Source organism: Leiobunum rupestre, chromosome 4 (genome assembly GCF_980474605.1).
Source record: "Leiobunum rupestre chromosome 4, qqLeiRupe1.1.hap1, whole genome shotgun sequence".
Classification (NCBI taxonomy): Eukaryota; Metazoa; Arthropoda; class Arachnida; order Opiliones; family Sclerosomatidae; genus Leiobunum; species Leiobunum rupestre.
In genome coordinates this window covers 48,367,007-48,386,829 of record NC_143387.1, presented here as the reverse complement: position 1 = coordinate 48,386,829, position 19,823 = coordinate 48,367,007, and the positions used below count along the sequence as shown (strand labels likewise).

Below are 19,823 nucleotides of genomic sequence, written 5' to 3'. Positions count from 1 at the left end.
ACGCGCCATCATTTCGGCGGCGGCGGTCTGCGAGGACACTCTCATCCGAGGCCCATCGTAGTAGTACATCTTCCCGAAAAGACATCGATTGTCATCCGATTCCCTCCGTCAAACTTTGCGGAGAAGGGGCGGGGAAGGCGCGCTGTTTGCCCTCCGCGCCGAACGTTTCCCGCGGTCAACTGAAAGCTGGCTAGCTAGATGTCGGAAGCAAACTTTACCCTCTTCTCGGTCTTTCATTTAATTAAGCGTCGACGTTGGTTGCCATTAGAGGAAGAGAGTAGTATGGTAGTAGTAAAAGTAGTGGTATTGAAAGGGGGCAGGCTGCTCGAAAGAGGGCATTCGTTGCCCTTAGAGATAACCTCTCCCGCTTCTTCCACGACCAGAAATCATCCCCAGCAGTCAGCGGAGGCCCCGCCGCGAATTGCCAGCGAGGGCCCGCTCGAGACGCGGTGCCACGCGTAGATAGTTTCCTCCCGGGATTCTGGCGCTGGCCTCTCAATAATTCAAAAGGCGGCCACCGAACGGCGCTGAGTACGGCGCTCAGCGTAACGCGGGAGAGATGGAACTTCTCCCGGGATTTCGAGGTAATTGTTTAGCAACGCGACTATTCATTTCCGTATGTCACGTTTGATATCGTGAGAGTTCAGCGTGGCGGAAGGCGAAGACGTAATAGGCTTAATTCCGGACGGACGAGACCGCGAACCTCGTCGGCGGACTACTTTTTTAGACGAGATTTTATAACGTCGGGAAGTGATTTGGTGGCGGGGTTGACGCGGTTCAAGCGTCGCCGCGTTAATACGAGACCCGAAGAGAGCGCCAGCCGCGGTGATTTGGGGAATTAAAAGGAGCTCTCGACGCCAATTTCCATCCGCGGCCTGGCTCGTAATTTGACACAATCGAGTGACTCCCAAAATAACGAGCATCGTCCGCGGCAGACGATAATACAATAAAAGCACTTTGGAGGTTTATTTTACGGCGTTAATGCCGTCATCCCCGCCCACGCGTTATAGCGAATACTCGACGCCCCGTTGTCACGAAAATTCTGAGCAGGTTTGATCTCTAGATTGAAAATTAGGGCCATCCGTCGTAATGAACACTGCTGGCTCTAGCGTAAAAGTTTACTTATCTTAAAATTGAAAACACGGAGATTTTTGTGTTTGTATACATCAGGCACCCCTTCCCTATTCCTAGAACAGCAAAATGGATTCTTCCGGGGGAGGTTCTGGCGCTCGCCCACTTGCCGAAAGATCAAATTTCGAAGCCATTTCCACACCCCCTCCTTTCCTGCTTTCATCTTTTGTCGACCCCCCTTCCTCCCCCGCGTTCTACCCTTCCCTCCCCCCCCCCCTGCGCCGCCAAAACAGCCATCTCCTTCGGATTATTTTTCACATTTTTCAATCGTTAATAGTAAAACTCCTCATTGAGAAGTATACGATTACGTTAATTTAAAATGTCGGTTAATTACGATGTTAAATTACCCGATCATTGCCATATTTGGGATTTTCACTATATCAATTTTATATTCTAAAAACTGTAGAAGAAACTTTGGTAAAGTCACAAAAAAAGGGTGGTCTTTATCGTATTTTTGTTTCGCAACTTTAGCGGTGTATTTGGAAAAACAAGTTCGTCGCCGGTGAGGGTGAATACGATAAACACGCGTGAATAATAATTGTTGCCTAAAATTTAAATTTTGAATACTTACGTCTTAAGAAAAGAAGCAAAATGAAACTGAATATAGCCTTTGGTAATGCTACATCTGTATTACTTAATCTCTTTAATACACAATGCTACAGGCTTGTACACCGATCCTGCATTTTGAATAGAATTCGAGTAATTACTGAAATCCGAAAATTATTTCGATATCATAACGTTTTTTATACCGATTTTGAGATTTTAGGATACATTTTCGAGATTTAAAAACGTTTCTGTAGATTTGGACGTCATGTCCGACTTCTCGAAGTGAACACTACCAATTGTACTCCCGCGACGAACTTGTTTTTCCGCCCCAACCAAATGATATTTTCTAAATAAGAGATGATTGCTCTCAAATAAAGTTTGATATCTAACGTTAGTAATGGCCTACGGTGGTAATTCAGGAGGCCCGTAATTTAAAAAAAAATTGCCAGATAACATTGATGCACTTTCAGAACATGACTGTATGCCACATTTATCACCAAAATTGGTGCTTATAAATATAAAATATCTCTATGGTGTCGTATTAAGTTAAAAACTCGGATACCAGCCCTAAATAAAAGTTGGCCATCTCTGATTACGTCATTTAGCCGAGTGAAAGCAAAAACACGTAACATGCATTATATGAGTTTTGATTTAATTAGTTATTTTAATTCTACGATTAATTTTGATACCAGTGGTGATATCTGGAGTCTTTTACCAAAAATATTCGCGGAGATATGCAATTTTTTATATATATATGACTTTCGTCTCCAAATATTTAAAATGATTTTTCAAAATGTCCGCCAAAACGTTACGTGAATTTTGCTTTCAGTCACTCACAATAATCGAAACTGTTGGTAGTTACGGTAAACACTGACAGTTCGTTAGCAAAAAAAACTAATATTTAATAGCCAAAAATTTCATTTCTATAGAGCCTTTAAAAATATACATATATTATCGATATCAGTTATGCAAATTCGCGGAGGGTAAAATTTTAACCGCGCTTTCGTGCAAAACCCCGTCGATTTACGTAAACATCTTGGTGAAAAATCATGTCTACTTAATCCGCAGAAGCCTATCGTCACATCTTCATTGAAATTTTCAAAGTGGGCGGAAACTAAAATTTACGCGTTAAAGAAGTTTTGAGAAAAAAAAGCGCAGTCAACAGCTGACGGCTTCCCTCGTATCACCCGGGGGGGGGGGGGGGGGGAGAAAGCGCGCGTAAACGGCGAGTTAAGAAAAAGTCGAATCTGACAGCCGGAGACAGCTGTAGAAGCGGATCAAACACAAAACATGTGCGAGCATCGTCGGCTCGCCGAACTCATGCGCGGCCGGGCGGGGGTCCGCGAGGCCCCCTTTCCCGCGGACCGCCAGGGAGGGGGACGTGTACTTTATGATCGCTGATATGGCAACCCCGTCCAAAGATCGTTCACTTTGGGGAGCGCCAATGTGGAATTTTCACGGGGCTAATTAGAGAATTGGGAAAAGGCAAACACCTGTTACGATCCCGATCTGCTTTGAACACACAGCTAAGCCTTGTTTGACCGAGTGGGAGGGAAATGGATTTTTTCATCGAATAACCGTCTACTTACTCGCGTTATAACAAAAGTGGACGTAATTACCAAAAGTGTGCGAGTTCCTATACTTTTCAACGCTTAAAGGGAATATAACCTCAGGTATTTGGTGTGGAACACCAACGCTTGCAGCTCTGGCCGCTCTTGCCTTTGGCTTTAAAAATGTTTGGCGCCACTTTACAGGGACATTTGAAAAATTGAAGGGGTCTTCCGTAAAGATTGCTTTGCAGGTTATATTCCCTTTAAAGGGAATATAACCTCAGGTTATTGGTGTGGAACAGCAACGTTTACCGCTCTTGCCTTTGCCTTTACAAATGTTTGGCGACACTGTACAGGGAAATTTGAAAAATTGAAGGGGTCTTCCACAAAGATTCAGGGGCGTAATAACCATTAGGCAGAGTAGGCACGTGCCTAGGGCGGAATTTTTCAAGGGGCGCCAAAACTCTGATAAAGCCCCACGGTCCAAGTACTTGGCTTGCCCCTACTTACGAGGAGACGACCCGAGGTGTTACACACCGATTGTGTTCAAATTCGGGGGATTGGTAGACCTTCATGTAACTTGAAAAATCCTAAAGGGAATTTATTCAATGGGTAACGGTTTTGCCATGGCAACGAAAAATGTTTTTGACAACATAAAATTGAAATTTTTCCTATTTAAGCCATATCGGTTCATTTTCACCCATTTGGTTCAAATTGATCAAAATGTGATAAATTTTGATTTTTTTCGTCAATTTTTAACAATTTGTTTTATAATTTTGGTATTTTAAATTTTTTAAATTTTTTTTAAAATCTTTCACAATGGGAAAATTTCCATTTTATGTTGTCAAAAACATTTTTCGTTGCCATGGCAAAACCGTTGCCCATTGAATAAATTCCCTTTAGGATTTTTCAAGTTACATGAAGGTCTACCAATCCCCCGAGTTTGAACAAAATCGGTGTGTAACACCTCGGGTCGTCTCCTTGTTAGTTGTCCAGCCCGTTAGACAATGCCCAGGGGCGAAAATGTTCCTGTGCCTAAAGGCGCCAAAAGGGTTAATCCGCCCCTGCAAAGATTGCTTTGTAGGTTATATTCCCTTTATGATTTATGAATGCTAATATCGAGATAGACCGCATAGGAGGGACGATGCGTATCCTTTTTGGTTTAATTCGTTTTTTGTATTAAAACTTACATAGATGGCGGTAGCGTTTCCGTCGAGTGGAGAAAAAATCAACAAGCCTGCTAGCTTTCGCCAGTGCTTCCTTAGCTCTCGAAGCTCCCGCCAGGCGACACTATTTCTACTTTTTGAACTTCATTCCCTCCCCAATTAATACTCTCCCTCCTCCCCTCCGAACTTAATTTCGCGGGTAACTTTCATTTGAAAAACGATTACGTTGACACACTTTTGGTAATTATGTTACTTTTGGTTATAAGATGTTTGTAACGTAACTAACCCCAGTTAGACCAAGATTCTGTTAAACCTGGTGGCAGATTGGACGTTATTACTATTTCCCTCAAGCGGCGGTTTTCGGAAGCTTGCGTGTGGAACATAGTGAAGCAGACGCTAATCTAACAGGGCTGCCATCTATTTATTCACTCAAAATTATTTATTTCACATCGAAACCCTGTTTTCCAGCGACTGATTAACAGGGAATATTATTCGAAGTCGCTCATTTTTTTCTTTTTCAAGAAGTTTGGTGACGTCAACGATATATAAAGCGAACAACCATTTAGCATTTCGCGAGCTCGTGTGGTCACTCTTCTACCTTGCATTGCAACTATTTATTAAAATGAATAGGTTTAAGGATAATCTTAGCTTCCATGCATTACATAAAAAATATCGTAGTAAAATTTAATACATTTTAGCTACATTTATAATCCAAAATCAATTAATGATTTTAGTCGCCATTTTACAAGATGGTGAAAAATCCACCAACAGCAGAATATGAAACGCGATCAAATATAAAAAAATCACAAAATTTTAGGAAATCTTATTCAGGTCATGTTTTTCCTCGTAGCGTTGTAGCAAAGAATATAAAGCCCCAGGAATGGAAGGTGTAGCTCCGTCTAGTGGAACTTTTGCGCCTCTCGTTTTTAAAGAGAGACTGGGTTGCGTTAACCGTTTCCGGTTACTCTGATTTGCTTTGACGGAAGTTTCTAACGCAACCAAAACACGCGGCCTATAATATCAATCCTTCCATTCCTGGGGCTTTATATTCTTTGGTCGTAGGCATACGTCATAACTAAGCCCCGCCTTGAAACGGCCGCCATGACATTATTTCACGTCACAAATGACGAGGCAAAACGCCACACGATCCTACGAAATAATCACGTGACCGACATGGGCGTCTTAGTGTCATAGCCGACCGATACGCATTACCATGGCAACGAACCATGTGAACCGAAACTCATCATTGACTTAAATTAATTATTGAAATTGAAATGATAAAGTGCAGTTTACTATAATATAATCATTGATTTGGCAGGATAGTAAATCGGGAGAGCAACTGGGCTACGCAATGGAAGAGTTGATCTTCAACATCGCTGACAATCATTTCTTTTTCAACGATCTAGAGGTAATTAAATATTCATAGATATGTTTTCGTGTAAAATCACCGTACAATTGAACGTATTTTTTACGAAGGAGTGCGATCAAGCGCATATAGATGACGTTGCTTCGGACGACAACGGACAAGATCTCAGGTGAGAGGTTGACAAACTTAAAAATAAATTTATATACTTTCAGCAACGGCTTTAAGAAATAAGTGTTAGCTCAGGCATTGACCAAGAATATGCGTTTAGACGGGGAATAGATAAATTTTTAGTTTCGAACCAGTGGCGTAAATAGCGCCCCCGCAGACCCCGAGAACTAGGGGTCCCCAAACGTTTTATGATTAAAATCGGTGCTATTTAAAAGGGCCCCGAGTTGTTTTTCGCGGGGGGGCCCCGGAGTTCCTAGTTACGCTACTGTTTCGAACCAATTGGGGGTCACTGCAGTTGATTTCTGACCACCTTGCTGTTGAACGGAATTCTTCAATCGCTTCTTGAAAGTAGCGTAGCGGAGTGGTTAGCACTTTCACCTGGCAGACAGATTAGCCGTGTCGGATCCCAGCTTGTGGCACTGGGTGAAAATTGAAGTGAAAACTCGGAACAACTCTTTCCGCCGCTCGCCTTCCGCGTTGAGTTTGCAAGTTTTCTACCCATTGGCTTAAGGGGTTATCCCAGATTTCCCCTTTCCATTAAAACTTAGGGAGCTGTTGCCTCACGTGGTATGAAGGGCTTGCCACCTAGGAGCAACAAACTGTGTGTGGGGTGCTATGTTTGTTGCTCCTAGTTGCCACGAAGGTTGGCAAAAATTAATGTGAATAACACTTCCCCGAATCTGACCACTTGCGGTACGCCCCTGGGTGCGCCACTTAAACGTACAGCAGCAAGCCTTTATATTTAGGTCACGTAAGCCCATTAAGTTGGGAATATTAATCTAGAGATCCAATCAAATCTGCTCCCCGCGAAACAAGTTTTTGAAAAATACGAATGTGCCGTCTGCTCTAAAATGACGAGCAAACGTTATCATATGACCCGTGGCGCCATCCATTATTTTGAAGAAAAAAAATCTTTTTGTTTGAAAACGCGTCTTATTTGAAGGAACCATTGAGAGATAGACGGCGCCACGGGTAGAATGATAACGTTTTCTCGTTATTTGGGACGCCGATGGGAGCAGACGACAGTATTCTTATTTTTAAAAACTTGTTTCGAGAAATACTGAAATCCGACGTTTTGATTGGACCTCTAGATTAATATTCCCAACTCAATGCGTAAGCCTACCGTGCTAAAAACAATGAGCAGTGAGTCCCCTTAGATTCTTAGTCCATGGCTTGGGTTGGTGCTCTTCACTAAAGAGAACACAGCGTCATCTGGGGTTGAATTTTCAAATATTCTATCCAAATTTAATTTTATTATCTTTACCAATAAGCCAAATATAAAATGTATTTTTATCTTTTTTTTATCTAAAGAGTAACGTGAAAAAATTACCTTAATTTTTAAAATAATAAATTATAACTGGTTTTTGTTTGCCCCGTAGAATCCAGATGGCAGCATTATGCCAGTGTTAACATTTTCCCAGTTTTATTACCCGTTTCGTGTTTGTACACCCGTGGCAATGTCTCATTCATATTTCGTTCGTGCACCTTGAGACCTATTTTTGGTTGCACTTATTATAAGTTACTAACATGTAGGACATGTAGGACCAGAGGCCCGCACAACGTCAAAAAATATTTAAAATTGAAGATGAATTTAAATTAATAATTAATAATATTCTCCAAAATACATCGGTTCTATAATATCTCTACCAAAGAATAAAGAGCTAAATTTAATTTAATAACAGACTAAATACGAAAGGAAGTATATAAGCTTGTCTTTGACTAGAGAAGTAATTAGCTCCTTGTACTGTTAATCGTATTTGCTCGAAATAAGTACCTACGTATGCTGGAGCCGGTTTTTTTGGAGAAAAATAGTGCGGGAAAAATAAAAAAAATAGTGATTTTTTAAATATATTACAGAGGCTAAATATGATTTATAAATAACTGAATATCTGTATTTTTTACATTTTTCATCGTTAATCGGACTAATATTCCTGGTAAATTTTATATTCCACGGTACCTAGAAAACCGGGAATTCTTGGAAAAGTCAGGGAATTTGAATGTGAAAAAAATGTGGCAACCATGTTCCGCGATTTGGCGGGTAATTCGCGTTCGTTGAAAAATGACCTCAAGCACATTTATTTTTCGAATAAATTAGGTTTTAACGTGAAGTCTTTAGTAAGCAAACACTCTTTAAGTGATTTCAATATCTTCTCGCGGTTGTTAGGGTTCATTTCGTTTTACGAAATATTTGATTGACTGCTTGGGTAACTTCTTATCTCTATAATTAATTTCGTATGTAAAACGTTGCTGAACGTTTTTAGATAACTCAGTGCCTCTCTCAAGGTGGATGTGCCATGAGAAAACCTAGTAAATGCCATTTATTTAATTTATATTACCTTATGATAGTGCAAGTGTTACTTACTGGTATATCTCATCGAGGAATGTCTTAAGAGGGCTGAAAAGCTTCAGTGGCGGCGCTAGGGTGTAGGCCAGGTAGGCCACTGCCTACCTTAAAATTTTGAGGGGCCCCAAAATCAACCTATAAGGGGCCCCAAATTGATCTAGAAAGGGTCTCAAAATTGTCCCAAGAGATAAAATTATTTATAAATAACAATGAAACAATTGTCGATAATGTATTTAAAATTTTTTGAGGTATCTCCTAGTAAATAAAACCAGTTCTTATATTTGGACTCGTTTTACTGTTTGTTCGTCATGTACATCACTACCTTATTTTATTGAAGCATTTCGTTGAGAAAAGGGGGGTCCCGGGTCGGGGGCCCATTTATTGGGTTTGCCTACCCTCGCGAAAATTCCTGGCGCCGCCACTGAAAAGCTTACTATAGTCGTGAAACTACCATTTACGCTTGAACTTACTACTAACACGAAAATTATAAAATTGTCGTTTACTAGGTTTTGACTTGGGACAGCCGAAGGGTACTGGGGTTGAAATTGAATGATAAAATGAAACTTTTACTGACGAATAATTTATTTTGTTTAGTAACTACAACTTCGCGGCTGACGGTTTTAAAGTGTCAGCAAACAACCCCACAATGTGCCTGGCCACAGGAGTCCGTGGCGGGGTTGACTGGATGCGAAAGTTGGCCTTCAGATACAGGCGGATCAAAGAGATTTATTGCCAGTACAAAAATAACGTTGGTGGTAAGATTTCATTCGCTAAATCCCAAAACTGAGCCTCGAAAGAATATTATTTTGATGTTGGTTTTCCTCGGCGCAGCTCTCCTAGGACCGTCCATGAGGGAGCAGTGGGTTCAAAGATTAAGCGGAGTCGAAACTCTGACGGACACGTGGCTCACGTTGGCCCTCAAGTGTCTCTCAATCATCAATTCTAGGTATGCAGACCCAAAGATCTTGGGAAATTTAAGTGGTCGTTAGTTATAACTTGGAGGAATAATTACTGGACTCGAAACCTAAGCAAAATCCCGTGTTCCACAATTAGCATTTATATCCAAATACAAAACAAGCGCGTAAAAATGTCAGATGACCCGCATTCCGTCGTCTGCTCCGCTGTTTTTAATAGAAGTGAGGCTTTTGGAATTTTAATAGGCTTTAGATTATTCAGTAATAATTGTATTGGAATAAAAGTGAAACTGTAATGAGTTAATTAATTTAAATAGTAAGTTTGCTTTAATGTTTTTGCATATATAGTTTGTGTGAAGGTTTAAATAGATTATAAATTTAAAAATGCTTAGTCAAAACGGAAATAAAGGTGAAAGCTTTGACGACCGTGACGAGCTAAGAACGCTAGGCCTAACGTCGTCCGCTAATATTGAGCACGTATTTAGTATTTGGATAGAAATCTTTCCAATTCTTGACACTACGTCGCTACAAGCGGCGCTGCCGTAAAAGCACCAAGCGCGCCATTAGGTTTCGGGTCCAGTAATTATTCGTCCAAGGACACGTTTTTAAATAAATTCAAGATACCTGTAGCCTGCAGTTATCGCATTAGCATCGTTCAATTAAGATTTCCCTTTAATTAATATTAAATAACTTTGGGTACTCTAGACTTATTCTCTTCGACAGGGGAAATTTAATATTTCGAGCAGCCAACACTTCTTTAAACTAATCTATAAGCTTTGTGCTTAGTTTAACTTGTATGGCTAGATTAGTGACGTATACAGGGTGTTTAAAAGGTTATGCAAAATCTTTAAGGAGTTGTAGGGGGTGAGTTGAGAAGTATGCCAGTTTTTTTTCCCCATTTTCTTAGTATGAGTTAAAAGAGCGCCAGAGAGCTTCAAAGTGGGGCCTACTAGCCCTGATTGTAGCCGTAAGCGGAATAGTCTAGGCCCTGTTACCAAATATATCGCGATTAAATTTTAATAATGAAGTCTATAAATTATATTTATAGCTTTCGCTATTATTTGGGTTTGTATATCGTAATACAGGGTGTTTCAAAAGGATATGCAAAAATTGAAGGAGTTGTAAGGGGTGAGTTGAGAAGTATTCCTGTTTTTGTTTTTTTTTTCATTTTCCTACGATGAGTTAAAAGAGCGCCAGAGAGCTTCAAAGTGTGGCCTACTAGCCCCTAGAAGTAGGCTGCAACAAGCACAAACCAAGCAGCTGGGAAACGCAAACATTAAGGTTTGGGTTCGTGTGATAGGTAAAAAAGGACTTTGTAAATAAATAGAGGTAACCAGCGTAAAAAATAAACTTAAACAGTATTTAAAGTCCCTGCTGCTTGGTTTTGCGCTTGTTGCAGTCTACTAGGCCACACTTTGAAGCTCTCTGGCGCTCTTTTAACTCATCGTAGGAAAATGAGAAAAAACTTCTCAACTCACCCCCTACAGCCCCTAAAAATTTTGCATAACCTTTGAAACACCCTGTATACAGAGGCTAAACTGGTTTATTTTTCGTCTGCTTTCTTAAAACCTTCATAAATGAGCCACTTCAGCGACAATAATACAGGGTTCGTTCAGTAACGCTCATCAGAAATACCATAATTTTTCTACTGTTACTATACTGGACTACCATGATGGCCATCAGAAGAATCTTCTAGCCGCCTCCTAAATTTTTGTTACTGAACGTACCCACAGAATCAAGCAGACGAATTTAAGAGTCACCGGTTCGATTTAGTAAATTTAAGTTGCGCAATAATAATAATATTCCGCTATGCTAATACCTAAGGCGCCACCTTAGGCTCAAGTTATCTATAGCGATTTTTAATGCCCTGGATTCAGGTGGCCGGGTTACACTGCGTAGGACGGTGGTGGCAAGCCCTTCATGCCACTTTAGCCAACACCTCCCTACAATTAATATTACCAAATTTAACGTCTACAAGTTTTTAAGGAAAGGGAAGTTTTTATCAGGGGAAAACCCCTTTAATCAGTGGGATCGAACCCAGCTCTTCTTGCTGCGAGGAGAAAGTGCTAACCACTCCGGATATTTCCCCTTTCACATTTACAAATTTATCTTAAATTGGAACTCAGGATGGCGGAAAACCTTATGCTGGACAAAATTCTACGAAATTCCTTTTACCTCCAATAATTCCGCGTCTGCCCAAGTTCGATAGATCGATGGCGATATGTTTCGCATAAATGACCCCGCTCCATTTTTATACCTTTTTTGCGCAAGAGGTTTTATCAGACAACTCTCGCATTAAACGAAGCTAGGTTACAGGTTATCTCTTAACGAAAAACGGTCACTTTCCAAGAGGTATCCTGATGTATGCATTTTCTATTAGATCGATTCTAAGTCACTGGGTGAAAATTCCTTTTACTTATGAAGACTTACTTCCCCTACGTCATAGCGTCGTATCCCCTTAAGTTCGGGAGAGTGAGATTGGCCAAATAAAAATATAGTTGTTTAAAGATGGTGCCGATCAAAAATAACCGCTATAGTGGCCCTGCCAATGATAAAACCAAAATTCCTACCCGACGGTTACTCCTGCAGGATTTATTCCTCCAAGGTTGTGACGTAGGGGAAGTGAGTTTTCGCGAGATAGTGCAACCACTGACTATCTCAATTGACTTATTTGTTAACTGAGTATTTCGTTCCTATCACTGAGCCCGAGTTCAGGCAATCTATTGCAGGCACGGGGAGAACTGAAACATTTAAGCGAACCGTGTCCCGTAGGACCAACCCTTATAACCATGCCTGCACTTGGTTGACTAAAGAAATAATAGATATCAATCAGGACAACTATTCCGTACAATTATCTTTACTAACATTGATAATATGACAAATGGTTTCAGGGGCGTAGGAACGTTCTAGAAGTTGGAGGGAGCAAAGATAAACGAAAAGGGGTCTGGAGAATGGTTTTTAATTTTTAATGGAGTGTAGCTTCTCCGAATGCATGTGTACTTGTTACTACTACGTAAATTGGCGGGAAAAGACTGAAATTTAAACACAGTTGAGGTTCTATAAACTGTATATGCTTTTAAAATGAAAATTTGATCCTTTTGAAGATTTCAACTGACCAAAGGTTGGAGGGGGCAATAACATTAGTTGCCCCTCCCAGCAAAATTCTAGGGAGGGGCATTGCCCCCCCCTGCCCCTCCCGGTTCCTACGCCCCTGAATGGTTTGGAAAAACGAGAATGACTTGGACACTATCCGGAATTTGGTCTGGTGTCGTGGCTCGTGTCATTTCCACGTTTGCAACATTTTCCCTCAAGGTGGATGCGCGCTCAATCGAATCTGCGATAGTCTTATTGTTTAAAATTGCGAAATGCGCGTTACAAAAATCCCCAAATGTATTAATAATAGCGTGTGGTTTATGAAGGTCAAACTGTGTGAATGTACTGGTGACAACGACGCAGCTAGTTCCGGCCTTGGCCAAGGTGCTCGTCAACGGTCTGGGCCCCGTTTTCTCCATAGAAAACATTTACAGTGCAACAAAAATAGGTAATAGTTAAGTGACTTTTCTAACTACTAATCCGTGGTGTCATTTAACCCGTATTCGCCCTTTGCAACTCGGGGAATACCGAGGGGCTAACCACTCTTAGAAAGTCTGTACACCGGATTACGCTTAGATTAGCACTGCCAAAGGCAGGGACTTCAAAGATTACGCGTAATCCCATTAGTACAGTCAAAGGTACGGCTCTGTACACCGATTACGCGGAGTGATCAGCCCCTCGGGGAATACTATAAAAATATTTCCCGCGGAGTTGCACCGAGCAGTTCTCCCAAGTTGACACCTACAAAAAGACGAGATTCTTAACTAATTGGTCTATATTTGTAACCTAATTGAACTAGGCAAAGAAAGTTGTTTCCAGCGGGTGATAAACAGGTTCGGACGCAAGTGCACCTACGTCGTGATCGGAGACGGCGAGGAAGAGGAATCGGCGGCTAAAAAGGTTAGACGCGCCAAAAAACACTCCTAATTAAATTCGATATTTTTTATCTAGCAAGTATAAAAAACCATGGCACCAAAATTTTGAAAAATAAGCCAATTTAATTTTCGCCCTTGAGTAATTAGAATCATTTTTTTCATGGAGTATAAACGAACAAGTTGTCGCGAGGGATTTACGATAGACAATTATCGAATACCTTTTCGTAATTAATATTGACAGTGAATCCGCTTACATAGGCTATCGCGGTTCGGAGTTCGTCTCAATCGAAAAATAAAAAAGCTCGTAATGAAAGAAAGGTTGAATCTGGTTCCTCCGATTTTCAAGTTTATCGCCGACAATGGGGTAATTGGTGAGGGGCGTACGGTTGAAGGGAACGCGTTTTTCGGGGGTCAAATTCGCCAAGAAAATATTTCTCATGACGGATGGAGACCGCCTTGACCCTTTTTTCGCTTGTCGCGCTTTCGAGCGCCGACTTCTCGCCACTCTCCGCATAAAGCCACCGTCTCCGCGATATATTATTCTTCCCACGAAAATTAAAATTCGCTTGATGATTTCCAAGCTCGGTAGGGATAAGTCAAATTGCCGTTTTAAGTTATTGATGATGCTTACTTAGGCGTCGAAAGCGATCAGCCCAAAAGAACATTTATAACGGTCGAATACTAAATGTTAAGGCCCTTAAATTATCTAATTTTGAACTTAAAATCTAAAATAGCTATTAATACTTGTTTTAACTTTAATTTATTCATATTATATGGATAAAGCGTGAATGGTTTAATCCGACTTACGCTACAGGACGTAACGTTTCAATGAATTGCGATATCAAATCTTCTATTTGAGATACCGAACTCGGTATTTAACGCGCGCAGGATCCATGTCTAGAAGCTATAAAATACTTAAGGTTCACTTTTTCTTATAGTCGTTTAGAGTGCACTAACCTAAGACGTAGCTGAAGCCAATAAATAAGATAACAGAGGCTCGACTATCCGCGACTGACAAAGATTTAAAAAGAGATTTGAGTAATTTAATTCCCACAAAAACATAAATCTTGCCAAGCGCTATAAAGGTAACAATAGTCCGTAAATTTTTACTCTAAAATAGCCGTCTAACGTTCAAATAAAATTTAACGTTAATAAAATCTCGCGCTTCACACTTTAGAATAAAAATTAAACCAGTTTCAATGTTTCAGACATCTAAATTAATTATATTGCGAATTACCGATAAATTATTTACATCCCATATCGAGCCTGCAGTAGTATACATGGCTGCCACACGTGAGATAAATCATAAATGGGCCCAAAAAGTGGGGGAAAGGTCAGGGAATTTTAAGAATTAAAAAAAAGTGTGGGAAAAGTTTAGTTTAATCTTGACACTTTTTTAAGGTAATTTTACTCTAGATCTATGGCAAATTCTGCTATTATTATTTAGATCCTGGAAAGGTTTTTTAAATTTTGTACTGAAATATAAGTTGTTTAATTTATTAACTTCTGATAAATGTAAAAGTTGAAAACAGTCTAATTTTGGCCTTAAAAAGTCAAGGAAAGTAACTTAAAATGGTCAGGAAAAACAGGAAATTTGAATCTGAGAATATTGTGGTATAGTTTGTACTTAGGAATTCATGGGGAAAAAATATAGTAATATTGAAAAATAATTGAAATTTATCATAATTTTGTATTAACGCCTCTGCTTAAAAATGGGCTTATTGAAATTCGAATAGTGAGGAGAAATATTGTCGGATTCTTGGCAAAACCCTTGAAAACGGGGAAATATTCGTAAATATAATAAATCCATTTCGTCGATCTAGGAGGTCCTTTTCTCGCAAATTAATGAAATAAGGCTTCCCGCGGGTTACGATTTAGTGGGTGTTCCGCCAGTTCTTCAATTTTAACGTCGTCAGTTACGTACACTCGATTAAATCATCTCCGAGCGACCATAAACCCCCCTCTTTTTAAAACGCGTCGTTACAAGCAAGGTCGAGACGAGTATAAAAATCCCTGAAAACTAACAAACTCGGGGCGCATTAGGCGAGTCTCTTTAATAGTTTGGACGGGGTTAAACAAGTAGTATCGAACGTTTTCGTCGATGAGCCACCCCGCGTTTCACAGCGCGCATCCTGGAAAGGCGAAAATGACATTTCCAAGGACGATAGAACGGATGGATAATTAAAGGCGTTGCGAAAGTAAACGAATTTTTAAAGGACGAAAACAAAGAATTTTAGCGAGAAATCCCGTTTTCTCCCAGTCAATTCCTAGGGATGACATCAAAAATAATATTTAATTTAAAACGCGCGTAAACTTGTAGTTGATTATCGCAGGGTCGTTTAGTTAGTGTAGGTTGGTTTTAGTTAGACGTTTCCAACTACACCCGTTACTTTAAAATTGTCGAAAGTGATATTTTAACTTATTTCGCGGTTGGGTAAAATTTTCGCGGTTAGGTCGGATGTAAGACACAGTTTTTTGGTTTATTTTACGATTATGGAACCATTCTAAACTATTTTTTGAAGAAATTAGACGTAGTTAAAGCTACATTTTAATTATTTATTTAAAAGTATTTTTTTATCCGACTCAATATTAATTTTATAAAAGCATATCGTCGAATAATATTAAATTCATCGGTTTTACTTATTTCTTAATCAATTTCATCGAAATCGTTTTATTAATTTACTCAACATTTTATAATCAATAAATGATCAATCTGCGAAACGTAATCACCAACAAAATGATCAATCTGCAAAACGTAATCACCAACAAAATGATCAATCTGCAAAACGTAATCACCAACAAAATGATCAATCTGCGAAACGTAATCACCAACAAAATGATCAATCTGCAAAACGTAATCACCAACAAAATGATCAATCTGCGAAACTTAATCACCAACAAAATGATCAATCTGCGAAACTTAATCACCAACAAAATGATCAATCTGCAAAACGTAATCACCAACAAAATGACAAATAAGGAGAATGGAATGCAATAACGTACTTTTGCCATTTTTATTTATTTTTTGGGTTTTAAAAAGAAGAAATGTTTAAAATATTTGTTAGTTTTGAAACGGAAGAACCTTGAAATAAAAGCGCGAGGATTACCCGGCGAGACACCAGCGGGGGTGACTATATTAATCCCTCTCGAATCAATCGCATTATTTTTCTTCCAAGACTACATTTACTTTCAATTGCGTTGTGAAAATTTGCCAAGGATTCTGCTTATTTTTTAAAAATTTTGTAGAAGAAAATAAGTAAAAGGTCAATACTATTTAATTTGACGAAAAATCACGACTCGCCATGTCAAAAATGGGTCATGAGTCTCGCTCGATGGGTCCACTCAATGTCAAACACTTACCAAAGAAATTTAATACTTATTTTCTAAATCGTTGTTACTGCAATGACCATGAAACGCAATTTTATCCAGAAAACGCTGACCGTTGTAGGGCGTATTTTACAATACGAGCTTTTAGAGAAATTAATTAAATGGTCAGTTCATAGGATTTGAATAGTTATGTTACCATGAGTTAACGGATTTCTCGAGCTATTGAAATGTTGTACATCATTGCCGTATTACGAATATCGTATCACTGATTCAAGCGAAGCTAATAAAAATTGGGTTTTGAATGTACTTATAGGTATGGAAGGACCACTGAAAATCTTAAGTTTTACGTAGCTTTTCTTTATTTTGAAGCGTCATCTTTGGCCACCGGTAAAGGCCTGTGGTATTGACTGTACAAAGTATTTTATTTTAGCCTTAGATAGCCGTTGCACAGACCTTTTGGTTCATCTAATAAGATTTGGGTACATTTTAGGGAATTTTGTCTAAATACCAAAATTTAAAAATTTTAGTTTTGGTCATCCATAATAAAGGATCTATTGAAATGTAGTCTACAGATTTATTTTTATATATATTAGTGGATAAGGGTAGATAAAGGTGAAATCGACCTTGACTCCAAAACTAGTCTTTATGTACAAGACTAAAAATATCAGTTCTTTAACCCATAGCTTCTAAAATATGACGTACATGTAAAACATTAGACCTTTGACCTTATTTTGTAACATCGATAACTTTTTGCATTTTTTTTTGTTTTAGTCATTTTATGGGTTATGGGTTATAGTATCGGATTATTTAAAGTAATTTCTAGCAAGCCCATGAAATTGAGCATTGTCTTATTAACATTGTTTTTATTGACTAACCCTAACATTAACTATTAACCTAGATAACTGACGATAATTGAACATACAACTTCTTTTGCAGCTAAGCTTCCCGTTCTGGAGGGTCAGTAGTCACTCGGACTTGGCGGCGCTGCATCACGCTTTGGACTTGGGTCATCTGTGACCTGGCCACAATTATAATTGCTGCTCTCATCGAAGAAAAAATTAAACTGATAAAAAAAACTAGCTGATAACTAAAAATGATATTTACATATTCGGAAGATTAACCGATCTAAAGCTCACGAGCAGGACGATGCAATGTAAAACAATTCGAAAAGAGGAAATATTTAAAAATATAATCGAAGTATGCACGTCGGGGTGTGTCAAATATTATAGCATTCCACGGGAATAGTCGATTCGCGTCGGTTTATGTGATACGTGTTCGGACGATGACAAAAAATGAAACGATTGGCTTGAATGTTTTTCGAAAGCGATTGTGAAATATTCAAACTCGACTGTGCTACGTAAAATGAAACGAAGAAACGTTGCTTTTTCAGCGAAATAACATTTCAATATTAAAAAATACAACAATTTAAATAAATATAGAGTGTATAATATACAACATCCCCCTTGTATTTTAAACTTATATAAAAACTATCCCCGCCCCTGATTGGAAAATATTTTATCGAAATATAATATAGGTGAGAACTTGTAGAACAACATTTAAATTACACTTATTATGTATATATTATATTAAAATATCGAATAAAAATCTTTCAAAAAGTTTAAGATTCTCAAATGCCGACGTAAAGGGCTTTCAACAAGCAACGCCAGAAACTAAATGGCAATGTTCAATGTTCATGGGTGCTTGGGATGAGGGAAACAGTTAGTTTCTCTTGTACAACTATTCAAGATGGCATAGACGAGATACAGCGTGGGAATTATTTTAATAAAGAATTCAAGATTAGCATCTCTTTTTATGACTACAGAGTACAGACTATCAATTATCTGTTAATTATCTTGTTGACTTCGAAATTTATACTCACGCAAATATAGAGTTCTTCCAAAAATTGGACATCCAAGGCCGGCTTATTCGTGGCCTTGATAGTCCAATGGATGTGGTTTTATTGCGGAGTCCCTAAGGACACGGGTTTGATGACTGTCCGAGGAAAAGCGAATTTTGGTCATCTTTCGGGTAAGGTTACCATGCGCAGTGAAATTCTTGATTACAAATAGGGTTGTTAATTTTCCGGAAAAATTTCCAGAAAATTTTCCGGAAAATTTTCCGCAAATCGGAAAAATAAAAAATTTAAACATAAATTACTTTTCAAGGGTTTTTAATGTTTTAAACTTTTTATCGATTTAAAATGACTAATATCAGTAAACATACTACAAAACATTAATCGTGTTACATTTCAACCAGTTTAAACTAGTCTATAGGTTTAGTTTTACTTTTAGGTTAGAAAAAATGAGGTGAAAATGCCGCTTTATTTAAATTTGCAAACAATATATTAGACAAATCATGGAATGAAAACGTTTTTAATATTTTTCGGAAAAATACGGAAAATTTTCCGGAAAAAAGGCCTCGGTAATTTTCCGGAAAATTTTCCGAGCGGGAAATTTTCCGCGGAAAATTTTCCGACTTACAACACTAATTACAAATAATTATCTTATTTAAGATGGCGCTATTTCTAGAAACATTTTTTGATACATCAAGTGAAAGTTACATGTGCTATCTATAAACAAAGGTTCTGAGATCAGTTTTGAAATGTGGCGTGAAAGAAATACATTAATTTTTCACTCGAAGATCTATTTGGTCCGAGATTCGCGTCTTTATGTTTGCTCGAAGACCTATTGGTACGAGTTATTTGTAAGTTTTTAAATTTCTTCAAATTTGATTAGTGTTTTGCTTTTTTATCCTTTTTTATTGTGGTCTTTTCTACTTATTAACGTATTTTATTAATTTTTGGTGTTTTGTTATTCTTGCCGCTGATAATTGAAATAATTGATTATTAATTTTAAAGTGACTAAGGAAACATACATTACATGAAGTTAAAAAGTCGGATTCGTTATCTCAGCAATTTATCTTTTTCGATATTAAAAGTACACTTGAGGCAAAGAAAAGAAGTAGTCAGTTTCCTCAGTTTTGAGAATACTCGTCCGCCACCTTGGAAAATGGCCGTTTTTTTTAATGCATGTAGATCCAAAACTACCAAATAGGGAATCATTATTTTTATACGTCGTTAATCGTTATAGTGGTCCAAGATCATGGCTAAAAAAATCTAAAATTGCTATAATCGAAAGTTTATTTCTTGTGAAGTAAAAATAAATATTACAAAAATTATATTCTATATAGTCTATCGATTAGTCTTTTTAATTGAAATCATTATAAATGAACGAAAAATTAATCCCGATACTATCTGGACTTATTTACATTTTTAATTATCATTGTATAGGAACTATAAATGTTTTTACCTTTGCCGTTTCTAAACAATTTTATTTTAAAAGTG

The 19,823-nt window shown here is 38.4% G+C and overlaps 1 protein-coding gene across 4 annotated transcripts in view; it reads left to right on the top strand.

Moving 5' to 3' along the window:
- The window catches only part of eya (eya transcriptional coactivator and phosphatase 2), a 67,125-nt gene extending 49,099 nt beyond the window's left edge, over positions 1–18,026 (top strand). For 3 of the 4 annotated variants that reach the window (XM_090172805.1, XM_090172802.1, XM_090172804.1), the window contains 7 exons: positions 5,712–5,801; positions 5,870–5,928; positions 8,866–9,026; positions 9,103–9,217; positions 12,605–12,732; positions 13,078–13,178; positions 17,417–18,026. In XM_090172805.1, the coding sequence (XP_090028931.1) occupies positions 5,712–5,801; positions 5,870–5,928; positions 8,866–9,026; positions 9,103–9,217; positions 12,605–12,732; positions 13,078–13,178; positions 17,417–17,497 (735 nt within the window). In that variant the 3' untranslated portion in view covers positions 17,498–18,026. The remainder of the gene's footprint in view (positions 1–5,711; positions 5,802–5,869; positions 5,929–8,865; positions 9,027–9,102; positions 9,218–12,604; positions 12,733–13,077; positions 13,179–17,416) is intronic. The other variant, XM_090172803.1, reaches the window with a different exon arrangement.
- Positions 18,027–19,823: the final 1,797 nt, after the last annotated feature.